Genomic DNA, 14,076 nt, shown 5'->3' with positions numbered 1-14,076 from the left:
ACTTATAAACACTTGGACGACACCCGTGTAAATATCATGATAACACATAATGAATCCCAACTGGTGTGTATATCAGGGTCCCTGCCTATCATCATCTGCCCTTTGTACACAGATGTTAAGAGATTATTTGAGGGCTGAAAGCTGCTATTTGGATACATGTGATGTAAGTTAGTATAGTTTCAGGACGCATTCGGGGCGGTGGGGTAGCCTAATGGTTAAAGCGTTGGCTCGTCACGCCGAAGACCCGGGTTCGAATCCCCACATGGGCACAATGTGTGAAGCCCATTTCTGGTGTCCCCCGCCGTGATATTGCTGGAATATTGCTAAAAGCGGCGTAAAACCAAACTCAGTCAGTCAGGACGCATTCAGCACGGTTCCAGCACCATGACGACGGCAGACACCAGACATGGGCTTCTCACGTCGTGCCAATGTATAGAATCGACTCCGAGCATTTGATGTGACCATAACCTAGTACATGTCTACACCAGCATCCCAGTGTGCTGTGAGGTTCACGGATTTGCCTGCACGGGTTTGGGGCAAATTAAGTACATACTGTCTTAGTCTGTCTGTGACTTTAAATCTTAACTCACCCACTCACTTAGTCTGTCTCACAGTCCCACATTATTTTCCTTACACCTTAGCCCTCCCTGCAATGCTAAAGCCCTACATGAAGCAAGTCTAGATTTCCTTAGGTTCTGAATTTCCAATCTCACTGGGGCTCCTTTTCAATTTAATGGGTTTATTTGTTACTATCAACAGAGATCAAGCGTTAGTCTACTACTGTCTTTACGACCGAGTTCAAGATATTATATACTCAGATTACCTAGATTCGTCTGATTTTGAGTTGTTTTCGTACAAGTAGAAATGAAATGATATACGGAAAACTATCGTATAACGCCATCTACGTCTGTTATTGCTGCGTACATGTATGTGTTTACAGATCCTTCTTACTGGTCGTATGCAGGCGTCCCGTATATAGCTGATCTCTAACGCTTAATCTCTGAATACATATACTTTTGATAGAAACGAATAATTCATTTCAATTGAAAAGGAGCCCCAGTGAGTAGAGAGACTTCTTCATTTAAAACTTTACCCTTGCAGGTAGGGAAAGATGGTGAAAATAATGCGGTTCAGGGGCTGTGAGAGAGTTAAATAAACTCTACTTTTGCAAAAAAGCTGCTATTTGTCGCATATAATGTTGATCAGACTCTCTCTCTCTCTCTCTCTCTCTCTCTCTCTCTCTCTCTCTCTCTCTCTCTCTCTCTCTCTCTCTCTTTCAGTGTGTGTGTTTAAAGAGTAACTCTCTTGTGAGTAGACTTGTATTATTATGCATCAGAGGAGGTACAACCCCACCAATAAAGAAATCACTCATACGCACAAATGAATAAATTTGAAATTTATACGACCTAGTTGATAGTATCAATAAAGGCATACCAAAACAACGATAAAGATAAACGAGGAGAAGAATATTTGTGGAGTAAAAACGTTGCAGATTATAAACTTTGGTGATAACATCATGTGTATGATGTCGGACATCTATTCATATCTGGGCGTACATGTATTGTTAGTGGTTAGGCGAATACTATACATATTTTTGCACTCTCAAACCAAATTATATACATTGGACAAAATACTATATTCCAACAAAAAGAAACATGTTATCATTTATAAGCAATCATAATCGTTTAAATGTGTTTTTGGTTTTGCAAATTAATACTGAGCGATAAAATATACGCTTTGAGACATTTTATTGTTTTGCTTTGCTGGTTCATCGCTATTCCACCACAATGGCGGCGATGGCAGTGTTCCACAGCAGGACAGGGACACTTGTCACACTGAGCAATGGCAATCGCACCGCCCAGAGAAACCATCCCACTCAGGAATTTAACAACGGGGTTGTACTTAGTGCAGATCCGCTGCGGGATAACCAAATTTTTGAAGTCAAAATTGATAAAAAGGTTAATAATTTCTGCGTAGTGGTTGCCAAGTTTCAGCTTTGACTTTGACATTTTCACACTCTATCTTGTTTACAATGAAACTATTGTACTCGGTTCAGCTCTTGTCAAAAATATTTTCAATGTAGCAATATTCGTTTTAATTGTTATAAGCAAGAATGTTGTAGCATGGTTTCCTGGGTTAGAAAAACTCACATTAAACTGTGCACTCTGTTTTTTACAATGAAAATAATCAGTTACTCAGAACCAGTCTTTCTTTTTGACAGTCCTTGCAGGATTGTCTGCATTTTTCTTGCACATGCACACCCATTTCGTTTCATGAGTACTTTGAGAGTATGTCAGGTCTTAGAACAAATGGTTGAACTGTTTCCTATGGTACAACTGTTTTGACTGGCACCCGTTCACAAGATGCAGTCTGGGAATACTGATCCAAGTCTGAGTTTAGTAAAGTTCTCTTTCAGTCAAGCAATCTAAATAATAGTCAACATGATAGCGCAACATTCCACGGAAAATGGACGCAATGAGCCAATTTTGTGCAAGACATCAATCTGATAGGCCTTTGGTATAATGACTGCAGGGATTTACATGGAGTCCTGTATTTGAGGGTCCCAGACACTTAAATATTATTATTAATACTGTTATTGTATTGTGTAACATGATCATCACATTGTTACAGTAATTAAATTGCAAATAATACCATAACCCAGTAAGTAGCAAACTCAGTGATAACTTTTTGTCACCTGATTGGAATTTTTACAAAAAGTATTTGGAGTTTTTCTGAGACCCCGTGGATGCGCTTAGTAAATTTGGTTTCGTCCATTGTCAATTTTTATGCGTATAGGACACGGGAATTCGCGTTCTGTAAATCCCTGTGGCTGTTGAAGAATATCCTATCAAAAGTGCATTATATCCAGAAAATGTCTTGATGCCATTTGTTCTTGAAAAATCCCTATGCTGTTATTATGTGTATGGACATGCTTTATTATGTGCCACTGTTCTCCAGTTGTAAGGTGAAATTTTGCTCACTGCAATTAAACAGTATTTACTCTATGTTATTGTTTGGTGTTCCCTTTTTGTAATGGAATATGTTCTTGGTTGCAATCCATTCCTAAAATACACATTAAATGTAATACACACTGATATAAACTAGATCTTGAAATAATACTGAGAGCACAGCCACAAAACCGTCAATTCATAAAACATTCATAAATGTTAAGAATGATGCTTTCTGTGACATGCACAACATATTTGTGTCTTTTTGAACTGATATGTAGACAATTTGTCAGATGTGGCTTGTATGTATGATAGCACATTTTAACAAATACACAACTGCATTAAGTTTAGGACTTAATATGAAGTGGTACATGCTCGTTTGGTTATTTCAAGATTCATGCAAATCTTTCTATGATCATCAAATATATTAAGCGTTGACTGCATAAATAATTTCTAGACCTAAATGGTAGATTAGTTATGGATTATATCTTGTAAAGCTGCTCTAGGAATGTAGGTTTCCTGTGATAAAATAATACACCATTAAAGCCCTAGTTTACTACTACAAAATATTCTTGGTAAGTATAGTAACATTCGAACAGACTTCCATGAATATTTATGAACTGTCATTATAATGATTAGCAAGCACATAATTCCTGTAAGGCACAGATGCATTTTGTTAAAAGGAGGAAAAACCCAATATTCCACCCCACAGAAAGAATATTGATTCCACTAGGGCACGATTAGGTTTGATTCATTGAAAATTGAATCTGACACCTTAGTTTTGATTTTCGATAACCATTATCACTATTTCGATTCGATATCTGAATACCTATTTAAATTGTTTCCACACAGCCAGAACAAAATTTTAACTCTAGCAGTTTTGAGCGCTGAAATAAGGCAAAACGTGATTGGTTGATGCAGGGCTAATTATCCAATGAGAATTGTTGTTAGTAGACATCGCCTAGTTGACAATGGATTTCACTTTAAAAAAGACGACTCTGAGAGTTAAATGAAATCTGATGTTTTTACTTATATGAAGAAGCGAATGGATAATGATTGAATCAAGGGTTCAATATCGAAAATTGAATTGAATCGAGGTCTGGGTGAATTGTTGCAGCCCTAGATTCCACATGTTCTTCATTGTGAAATGTTTTTCAGATGTCTTCTACTTAAGTATGAGAGACTTTTGAGATTATTCCAAAGCTGGCCAGTTTCTGACTGAATAGTATACCTTGATATCAAGTATTGAAGTCGAAGCCAGTAACAACAGTACTCACAGACTGGAAAATCTCATGTCATGTAAACTCAGTGTAAAGTGTTTCAATAGCACAGCATGTTTCACAAACTAAACCTAGGGTATTATTATTCTCAGTGACAAAGAGGCATTATTAAATATTGTGGTTGAAGATGGATCAAAAGTACTCTTCTAGTTGGTGCACCCAAAGAAGTGTCCCCGAAGAAATCACTTTTATAGTTGAGTGAAACAAAACTGGATTTTAGAATTGGCTAATATCAGTGTTTGAACATAAGCACTCATTTTTCTCACGTCGAAAGTAGAATGCTCAATATAATTGTTGAAATGTTAATGAAAGATGCATGCAGGATAGATTGATTGTATTTTCATTCATAGAACTCACCTCAGTGATATACCACATAGGTATAGCAGTGTTGACATACGTATGACTTCACTACAGGTAAAATGATGTGTGTACTGACACAAGTACACAGGATATTAGGAAGAAGACTTTCGTTGATTCATAAATGCTAAATTCATATACGACATAAGTAATTAATCAGTCAGACAATCTACAGTTTGTTTCCTTTTTGTTTTCTTTTGGCCAGGGAAATAGTAAAACAATGAGCCGAAGTACCCTAGATGTTGTGTGTGATCTTTTGTCAGAAATGAGAACGTGGTGACATGTTTTGTACAATGTATATCGTGATGTCATCACAGAGCATCACTGAGCAGAATACAAAGCTGGCTGACAGCCAGGCACCGTGAGGGTTAAAACTATAGGCTGCACATTGAGAAACAGGAACCTCTGTCTGTACCTACAAAACAGGAAATGGGGTCAAATAAGGGTCCAATGACGTCATTTGTTTATCAGTTGGCACCAGTGATGTCATATTGCAAGGGACTTAAGCCATGGTGTGGTTATTAGGGAAATAGAGTTCTTGGTAAATGTCTAAAATATGAATTGATATAATGCGAAATATGAATTAGTTACTTTTGATATCTTTAAATGTTTTTTATGATGAAAAAGTGCCAGACAAAAAACAAATATTATTGCTATGTAAGTTCCAAAAGGCATATCTAAACTTCCTTAAGAGAACTGCCTGATTCACACTTGAAGAATACATTTCTGCAAATGCTGTTATAAAAGTAGTACTTTTGGTCTGGTTTATAGGTGAACTTAAAAAGTAACACATTTCCTCAGAGCTGAGCACATAAATGTCTTTAAACATGGGAAAGATTGCCATTCAAACAAATCCCTTTTTTTCAACAAAATCAACTTTCAGAACTGTTCAACAGAAATCCTTGACACAAGGAGTCCTTGTATCAGTTTGTTGAATATAAAATTATACTCATATATATGGTTATAGACTTATTACTGTGAATTTCTCTATTTCTAAATCAAATTAAACTTAAAAGGAATTCTGTAGAAGTGTTTATAACTGTGAGATTTCGAAAAAAGATTCAAATTAAACTTTTTTGTGCTGTTTGAATTATATATGCTCCCAAGTCATTGCCCCTAGTTGAGAAAAAGAACTTTCCACTTCTATTCATGACTTTCAACTATGTTTTACTTTCTCTTCTCAGGTTAATTCTTGGAGTGGTTCTATAGAGATTGGAGTGACGACATGTGACCCCAACAACCTAAGTTTCCCCATCAGTGCCACAGGATTCCGGGAAGGCACATGGGTCATGTCTGGAAGCTCCATCCTCAAAGATGGACACTCGATGATCGAGGAATATGGGCGGGACTTAGATCAACTATCAGAGGGAGATCGTGTTGGGGTGATGAGATCAGCTCAGGGTGTTTTACATTTCTATGTGAATGGAATGGACCAAGGCCCTGCTGCTACTGGGATTCCTACCCGAGTGTATGCTGTTGTGGATATGTATGGGAAATGTGCACAGGTGTCAATAGTGGACTCAAATAGCAGAGATGCAGGTAAATGTCATAATACTGTAATATTAGAATGACTCATTGAAGGCACATCCTATTGTGAAATGTATCTGTTGCCCTTTCAGTTCTTATGAAATCCTCGGACCCATTCATTTCCACAGCTCCCATGTTTGGGGAGGTGGGGTAGCCCAGTGGTTAAACATTCGCTCATCACACCGAAGTCCCGGGTTCGAATCCCCACATAAGTACAATGTGTGAAGCCCATTTCTGGTGTCCCCTGCCGTGATATTGCTGGAATATTGCTAAAAGCGGTAAAAAACCATACTCACTCACTCATTGTTATGATGTTCAATGCCCAGAAACTAAGGCTAAAGTAGATGTACTCGTATAAGCAAATTGCATGGTTCAATCAGATTGACTTTTAACTCGATTTGGATTCTTTGCAATAAATAAGAAAATCTGTCCTCAAGAAAACATTGCTGTCCAGGTTAGTTCATTCATATCATACAATTATAACGTGCAACATCAGTCATAGTGTGAGTTACCTTGGGGCTCAGCATTAAGAGGTTGAAACGAGGACTGTGGGACGTGTGAGTTACCTTGGGGCTCAGCATTAAGAGGTTGAAACAAGGACTGTGTGACGTGGAATCAGTATGCTGTGTCAACAGGGTGACATATACTCAACTGTATCTCTGTGGGTTAGCAGTATAAATGTGGCATTAGTCTGGACAAATGTGAACAGTCACACACACACATGCTTAGCTTTATATACTCGATGTGTGAAGCCCATTTCTGGTGTCCTCCACCGTGATATTGCTGGAATATTGCTAATAAACTCACTTATACACTCAATATAAGTGTAATAATGTTAAATGTGACGTTAACCCAGATGCTCCTTATGTCTTAAAGATTGATTCCTTCTCTGACAACTTGTACTCACTCTCTTTTTCTTTGATCTTCTAGCCTGTGCTGTGAATGCTGCCAGAATAACTAATGACATTGCCAATGAGCTTGCGAACGAGTTCCTCGCGGAGTTATCCAATCAGATTGCCAATGACCTGGCTGCCAGTCGGGATTTCGGAGCTGGAGTGGATGATGATCGGCATCATTCTAACGACCGGCTCACTTTTCATGAACGCTGTGGAACGCTTGTAAAACTGAGCAACAGTCGCCGAACAGCAGAACGACGCCGACCTATGGATGAGTTTAATAATGGCGTTGTAATGACCAACAGACCACTGAGGGATGAGGAGGTGTTTGAGGTATTTATCATTTTGGTGGCCATGAGTTTACATGATCACATATTTAGACATGAACCAGAAATTATCTGTGTTAAATGGTTTCATGAAAATGTTTTTGAATAATACATGCAAATTGTGTCATGAAAAATCTTTTTGGAAATATGGGTTTTGGCATGTTAGATGCTTGTAAACTCAGCATTTCTCAGTCATGTCAATTATGTAGCTAAATTTCAACGAGTAGAATCACAAATATAGTATGACCAGAAATTATTGAGAATTTTAGGATGTTTAATTGGATTTGTAGTATGAACAACCTTGACCAGCTATCAAGTGTTTGGTTTCATTCAAGAGAGACAACTCCGTTAATCCTTTTTCATTAGTTTGTGAAGAGTTATCCCCCTTTGTTTACTTGCTAGCAGACGCCATTTTCAGTGATCCTCAGTATGGATGATTTAGAGAAGAGGAAGTTGATTTTAGAGTATTATAACAAGGACATCAGATCAGCTAAAGTGATTTCAAGTAGAACAGGTAACCCTTTGTCCACTGTTTATTGTGTTTTGAAAAATATTGCAAATGGATATGGCATTGAGCACCAGGGAGGTGCAGGTAGGCCCAGAAAATTGACTGTCGGTGACAGGAGGCGGCTTGGTATTCTTGTTTCTAAAACAAACGAAGGAGTTTAGAATACTTAAGGCCGGATATGATTGATAGAGGAACTGTGTCTGTCTGTAAGGAGACAATTAGAACTTAGCTGCATGCAATGGGTTGGCAGAAAAGTTGAGGAATTCCATCACCAATCATGAAACCTGAACAAAAGGAGCGAAGGTTGAACTGGTGCTTACAGCATAGAAATTTTAACTAGGACAATGTGATATTCTCAGATGAAAGTTCTGTATGGCTGTTTCCTAATACACTGAAATTCTGGACCAAACAAACTGCAAAACCTGTGTATCAGCCCCCAAAGTACAGTTTCCGAAATTTAACGTCTGGGGTGGCATATCTGTGTTAGGGGCAACGCCCCTCTGTGTATCTGAAGGGAATATGATACACAGAGGTACGCAGTACACAGATATCCTCGAGGGACATTTACTTCCATCTGCTCGCGTGTTCTATGGAAAGTCTTTGGTTTTCCAGCAGGACAATGACCCAAAACATCGTTCAAAGCATTCACAGGCCTGGTTTCGAACCCAAAATATGACAGTATTAGATTGGCCAAGCTATAGCCCTGACCTAAATCCAATAGAAAATGTTTGGGGACTAATGAAGGAAAGTGTCAATAAGAAAAATCTGACAAATATTGCTGAAATGAAAGAAGAGGTGGTCCGATATTGGGACAGCATGGACCTTGACTTTCTAACTTCTTTGATCAGTAGTATGCCCCGCCACATTGAAGCCTGCATTGCTGCCCATGGTGACTTGACAAAATACTAACTGTTCACCTGTCTTTGAATCTGGAGTTATGTTCTGCGAATATTCACATTTAATACGTGAGTAATGAGTGAAAAAAAGAAATTTACAATCTTTAAATTCTCAATAATTTCTGGTTGTACTGTAGTCTTCTGTTCTATTGCTACTATTTGATCTGTAAACAAGTAGTTCCCAGGATGAAAAAGAAGGGTTTTTCGCATACGTAACAACTGATTTTTCATCTGGAATGCATCGTTCTGGCATGTCTGTCTTGTCACACAGTTTTTCATAAATTCACACTGGTGGCCAGTACTTTGTGTGATGTGGAATTACCATGACAACTGAAGCCTGTAACATCTGTCAAAGGAAACAAAGAAGTAGTATCATTGATCATCAGTATTACCTTAAACACGAAATGAGGACAAGAAGATTTGTCTATTAAGATTTGCTTGAAGCATATAACTAGTAACCTGACCTGTAAACATGGCCTAACAGGGATACTTGATGTTTCAGTGTAATTGTTTGTTTTGTTTTGATAAGTGTCATGACAGCATATTTCAGTGATGTCAGTATTGTAGCCGATGATAGGTAGTACTACTGGATGAAATAATAAGTCATTTGATTTGCCTTGAAAGTCAAAATCGATTATTAATTTATTGTATGGTATAATCAATATGGAATGTCAGATAACATCGTAAATAAAATGAAAACTGCAGTTAAGTGGGCACCACTCACAAATGATCAGAAATTATTATGGATCATGTTGATTGATTTTAGAGGCATTATTGTTGGTGGGATATCAGGATCAATAAACAGCTCAAATGTGTTGGAATTAAACCATCCGCTTGGGCGAAAAGGGAGAGAGTGACAAGTAAGGCACGTCACATGACTGGTTTGCGCGGGGAAGGGCAAAGGGAGGTAACTCGTGGGTGAGTGTATTTATACGTCCGCTTAGGGAACTTCAAGGGATTCAAGTGTTCCACTATCATTCTAAAGGGAGAGGGAGATAAGCAAAAGATCATGAGTCAGGATAAGTATAAAATATCAATTTTACTTAAATAATTACATCTTTGTCACATTTGCTCCGTGGATGCAGTATGTCCAGTGGGTCTTCTGTGATAATACTGGATGCCTTAACACAACCATCCTCGCTCACTGGTTCATGTTGGTGTGGTGGTGTTGTAGATTCGACTAGATCGCCTCGTGGACAAGTGGTCAGGGTCTATAGAGGTGGGCATCACTACACACAACCCAAACAACCTGGAGTTTCCAGCCACCATGACCAACATGAGGTCTGGCAGCACTGCTGGTGAGGCCCGTCGCAATGGTGCACCTGGTATAATTGTCAATCATTACGTAACGCATAGTTCACCATTCATATAATTGTCAATCATTACGTAACGCATAGTTGACCTGTACAATGTCAATCATTACGATTTTCAAAGGGCACCTGTATAATTGTCAGTCATTACTTAATGCATAGTGCACCTGTATAATGTCAATCATTACGTTTTTCAAAGGGCACCTGTATAATTGTCAGTCATTACGTAATGCATAGTGCACCTGTATAGTTGTCAGTCATTACATAGGGCACCGGGGTGTAATTATGTAATATTACACAATAGTGTAATTGTCTAATATTACACAATAATGTCAGTCATTACTCAACACATACCATACCTGTGTTATTGTCAATCACTGCACCTGCTTTGGACAATGGACACATACTGTAATTGTCATAACATAACACATATTGGACCTGCTATATTTTGTCATGCTCGACGTCCAAACTATTATCAAATGTTTCCCAACTTGACTACAATAAGATTTGAGCTCTTTACATTTTCCTAATAATCCGAGCAATTGCTTTTGTAAACAGATAATTATATGTAACATTTCATTTGTGATGAAATGTGACTTTATGTTTGCAATGAGGAAAGACGTCTGTGTTCCAGGTACAATAATGATGAGTGGCTGTGGTATTCTGACCAATGGCAAGGGGGACAAGGAGAGAGTATGGCCAGTATAACCTAGATGAACTCACGGTGAGTCAGTAACATATCAGTGTGTGACTGATTGGACAATTTCAGTGTTTAGAGAAGCAATATAAATCTTTATTACCTATGGAATGTACTTGTATATATGTATATCAGAGCTCCAGATAAGATTTAGCTCATGTGGGTACTGTACCCACTGTATTTTTTTGGAGTGGGTGTTATGAATGTTGAGTGGGTATTTCATATTCCATTACCCACTGCTTTCAAATATGTGCGTATTTCAGTCATTTTACTCACCCAAGTATTACGTCATTGAGTAAGTTTACAGTACAACACTTGTCCTATACTAACAGTACAACTTGATAGCAATCAATGTCTTTTTCATTACGCAAGCGATTTTTATAAATATATTCCGTACGCATTTGTTTTAAACTTTTTGCGTATCTAACATTTTAAATGCGTAATTAGTACGCAACAATTATTTTTCAATGCATAATTGGAAATTTTCTATGCGTATTTTACCCGGATAACGCAGCTTATCTGGGCCTCTGTATATATCTACTACAGTATTCATCACTGCCATGTATATATTCACCTGGAATGGGAGGTCAGATTAGGTTGCCTGGTTGATGTCATACCCTGTTGTGTGAATCGATGATTATGATGTTAGTCACTGGATTGTCTGGTCCAGGTTTGTTCATTTGTATAAATTACCCCAAGTATCACTGAGCATAATTAAAAATTAAAGAAACATATTAAGCTTTCGTATAGATGTGTATTGTTTATCTAGATGTTTGATGTTGTATATATATTACACAAGAAATGTTCTGTATAGTTGTTTGCCTGTCATTACAGGAAGGCGATATTATTGGCCTGGTGAGGAAGTCATGCGGTGCCCTTCATTACTTCATCAACGGTGTGGATCAGGGTATTGCTGCTCCAAGCACACCCAGACCTGCCTGGGGCGTGGTAGACCTGTATGGAATGGCTGTTAAAGTGACGATGCTGGACCGAGCAGACCCAACTTACCCCAACAACCCTCCTGCCCCAGAGCGGAGAGCCAACAGCATCTTCCGTCAGTATCCTGATATGTATGATGAAGAACCATTAGAAGGTATGGTCGAATGCTGTGATCTTGCCTTCAGCTTGTCTGTTTTTACTGACAGCTTTCAGAAATACACACAGGATATATGGTAAATCCAGTCCTTGATGCCCTAGTGCTATGTGCCCTTCATGTCATGAAAGGCGGTACATGTGAAGCCAGTCCTTGGTGTCCTAGTTTTAGTACCCTTCATATCATCCTTATTAGATAGGTGGTACATGTGAAGCCAGACCTTGGTGTTCTAGTTTTAGTACCCTTCATATCATCCTTAATAGATAGGTGGTACATGTGAAGCCAGTCCTTGGTGTCCTACTTTTAGTACCCTTAGGCTGAACATCATCCTTATTAGATGGGTACCCTTCAAATCATCGGTACATGTGGAGCCAGTCCTTGGTGTCCTAGTGTTGGGTACCCTTCAAATCATCCTTATTAGATAGGAGGTCACATGTGGAGCCAGTCCTTAGATAGGGTGTCCTAGTGTTGGGTAGTGTTGGGTACCCTTCATATCATCCTTATAGATAGATAGGCCAGTCCTTGGTGTCCTAGTGAACATGTCAAGCCAGTCCTTGGTGTCCTAGTGTTGTTGGGTACCCTTCATATCATCCTTATTAGATAGGCGGTACATGTGAAGCCAGTCCTTGGTGTCCTAGTGTTGGGTACCCTTCATATCATCCTTATTAGATAGGGCGGTACATGTGAAGTACCCTTCATATCATCATATTAGATAGATAGGGTACATGAAGCCAGTCCTTGGTGTGTCTAGTGTTGGGTACCCTTCATATCATCCTTATTAGATAGGCGGGTACATGTGAAGCCAGTCCTTGGTGTCCTAGTGTTGGGTACCCTTCATATCATCCTTATTAGATAGGCGGTACATGTGGAGCCAGTCCTTGGTGTCCTAGTGTTGGGTACCCTTCATATCATCCTTATTAGATAGGCGGTACATGTGGAGCCAGTCCTTGGTGTCCTAGTGTTGGGTACCCTTCATATCATCCTTATTAGATAGGCGGTACATGTGAAGCCAGTCCTTGGTGTCCTAGTGTTGGGTACCCTTCATATCATCTTTATTAGATAGGGCATGTGAAGCCAACAGTGTTGGGAAGCCATCATCCTTATTAGATAGGGCGGTACATGTGGAGCCAGTCCTAGTGTTGGGTACCCTTCATATCATCTTTATTAGATAGGGTGTCCTAGTGTTGGGTACATGTGAAGCCAGTCCTTGGTGTCCTAGGTGCTGTTGGGTACCCTTCATATCATCATGATTAGATAGAGGGTACATGTGAAGCCAGTCCTTGGTGTCCTCGTGTTGGGTACCCATCATGTCATCATTATTAGATAGGCGGTACATGTGAAGCCAGTCCTTGGTGTCCTAGTGCTGTGTACCCTTCATATCATCATTATTAGATAGAGGGTACATGTGAAGCCAGTCCTTGGTGTCCTCATGTTGGGTACCCTTCATATCATCATGGCTAGATAAGCAGTAATATAAAACCAATTCTTGGTGTCCTATGACTTCATATTGCTGAAATATTGCTACAGATAATATAAAATCGTTTGTTAGTATTGCAGGCCTGGATCCTAATATACAGTGTTCAAGCCATTTTGTGGGGGGTATTAAAATGGACTCCATCCATGCGTCCGTCCGTCCGTCCGTGCACATTTGTCTAAAACCGTTCAATATTTCTTCACCAAACTTGGCACATAGATAGATCTGGTGGTGTACTGGTGCCTTTTGGTAGTTTTGGAATTCTGAATTAAATATTTTTGGCATTTCCATGGCAACAAGGTCGACTTAGACTGAAATTGGTGGTAGTGCTCTTTTCCGGAGCAGAACTCTAAAACCGTTCAATATTTCTTTACCAAACTTGGCACATAGATAGATCTGGTGGTGTACTGGTGCCTTTTGGTAGTTTTGGAATTCTGAATAAAATATTTTTGGCATTTCCATGGCAACAAGTTCGACTTAGACTGAAATTGGTGGTAGTGCTCTTTTCCGGAGCAGAACTCTAAAACCGTTCAATATTTCTTTACCAAACTTGGCACATAGATAGATCTGGTGGTGTACTGGTGCCTTTTGATAGTTTTGGAATTCTGAATAAAATATTTTTGGCGTTTCCATGGCAACAAGTTTGACTTAGCCTGAAATTGTAGTAGTGCTCTTTTCCGGAACAGAACTCTAAAACTGTTCACTATTTCTTCACCAAACTTGGCACATAGATAGATCTGGTGGTGTACTGGTGCCTTTTGGTA

General features: G+C 39.0%; 1 protein-coding gene across 1 annotated transcript in view; it reads left to right on the top strand.

The window, feature by feature from the left end:
• The first annotated feature begins 1,787 nt into the window (after positions 1 to 1,787).
• The window catches only part of LOC124256282 (neuralized-like protein 4), a 45,011-nt gene continuing 32,722 nt past the window's right edge, over positions 1,788 to 14,076 (top strand). Inside the window, 7 exon segments of the mRNA XM_046690254.1 lie at positions 1,788 to 1,958; positions 5,770 to 6,124; positions 7,043 to 7,341; positions 9,913 to 10,036; positions 10,683 to 10,726; positions 10,728 to 10,772; positions 11,580 to 11,838. Coding sequence (XP_046546210.1) covers positions 1,788 to 1,958; positions 5,770 to 6,124; positions 7,043 to 7,341; positions 9,913 to 10,036; positions 10,683 to 10,726; positions 10,728 to 10,772; positions 11,580 to 11,838 — 1,297 coding nt within the window.

Source organism: Haliotis rubra, unplaced genomic scaffold (genome assembly GCF_003918875.1).
Source record: "Haliotis rubra isolate DU_JTF1 unplaced genomic scaffold, ASM391887v1 Scf622, whole genome shotgun sequence".
Lineage (NCBI taxonomy): Eukaryota > Metazoa > Mollusca > Gastropoda > Lepetellida > Haliotidae > Haliotis > Haliotis rubra.
The sequence above is the reverse complement of the archived record's forward strand: the minus strand, read 5'-3'. Positions and strand labels throughout refer to the sequence as shown.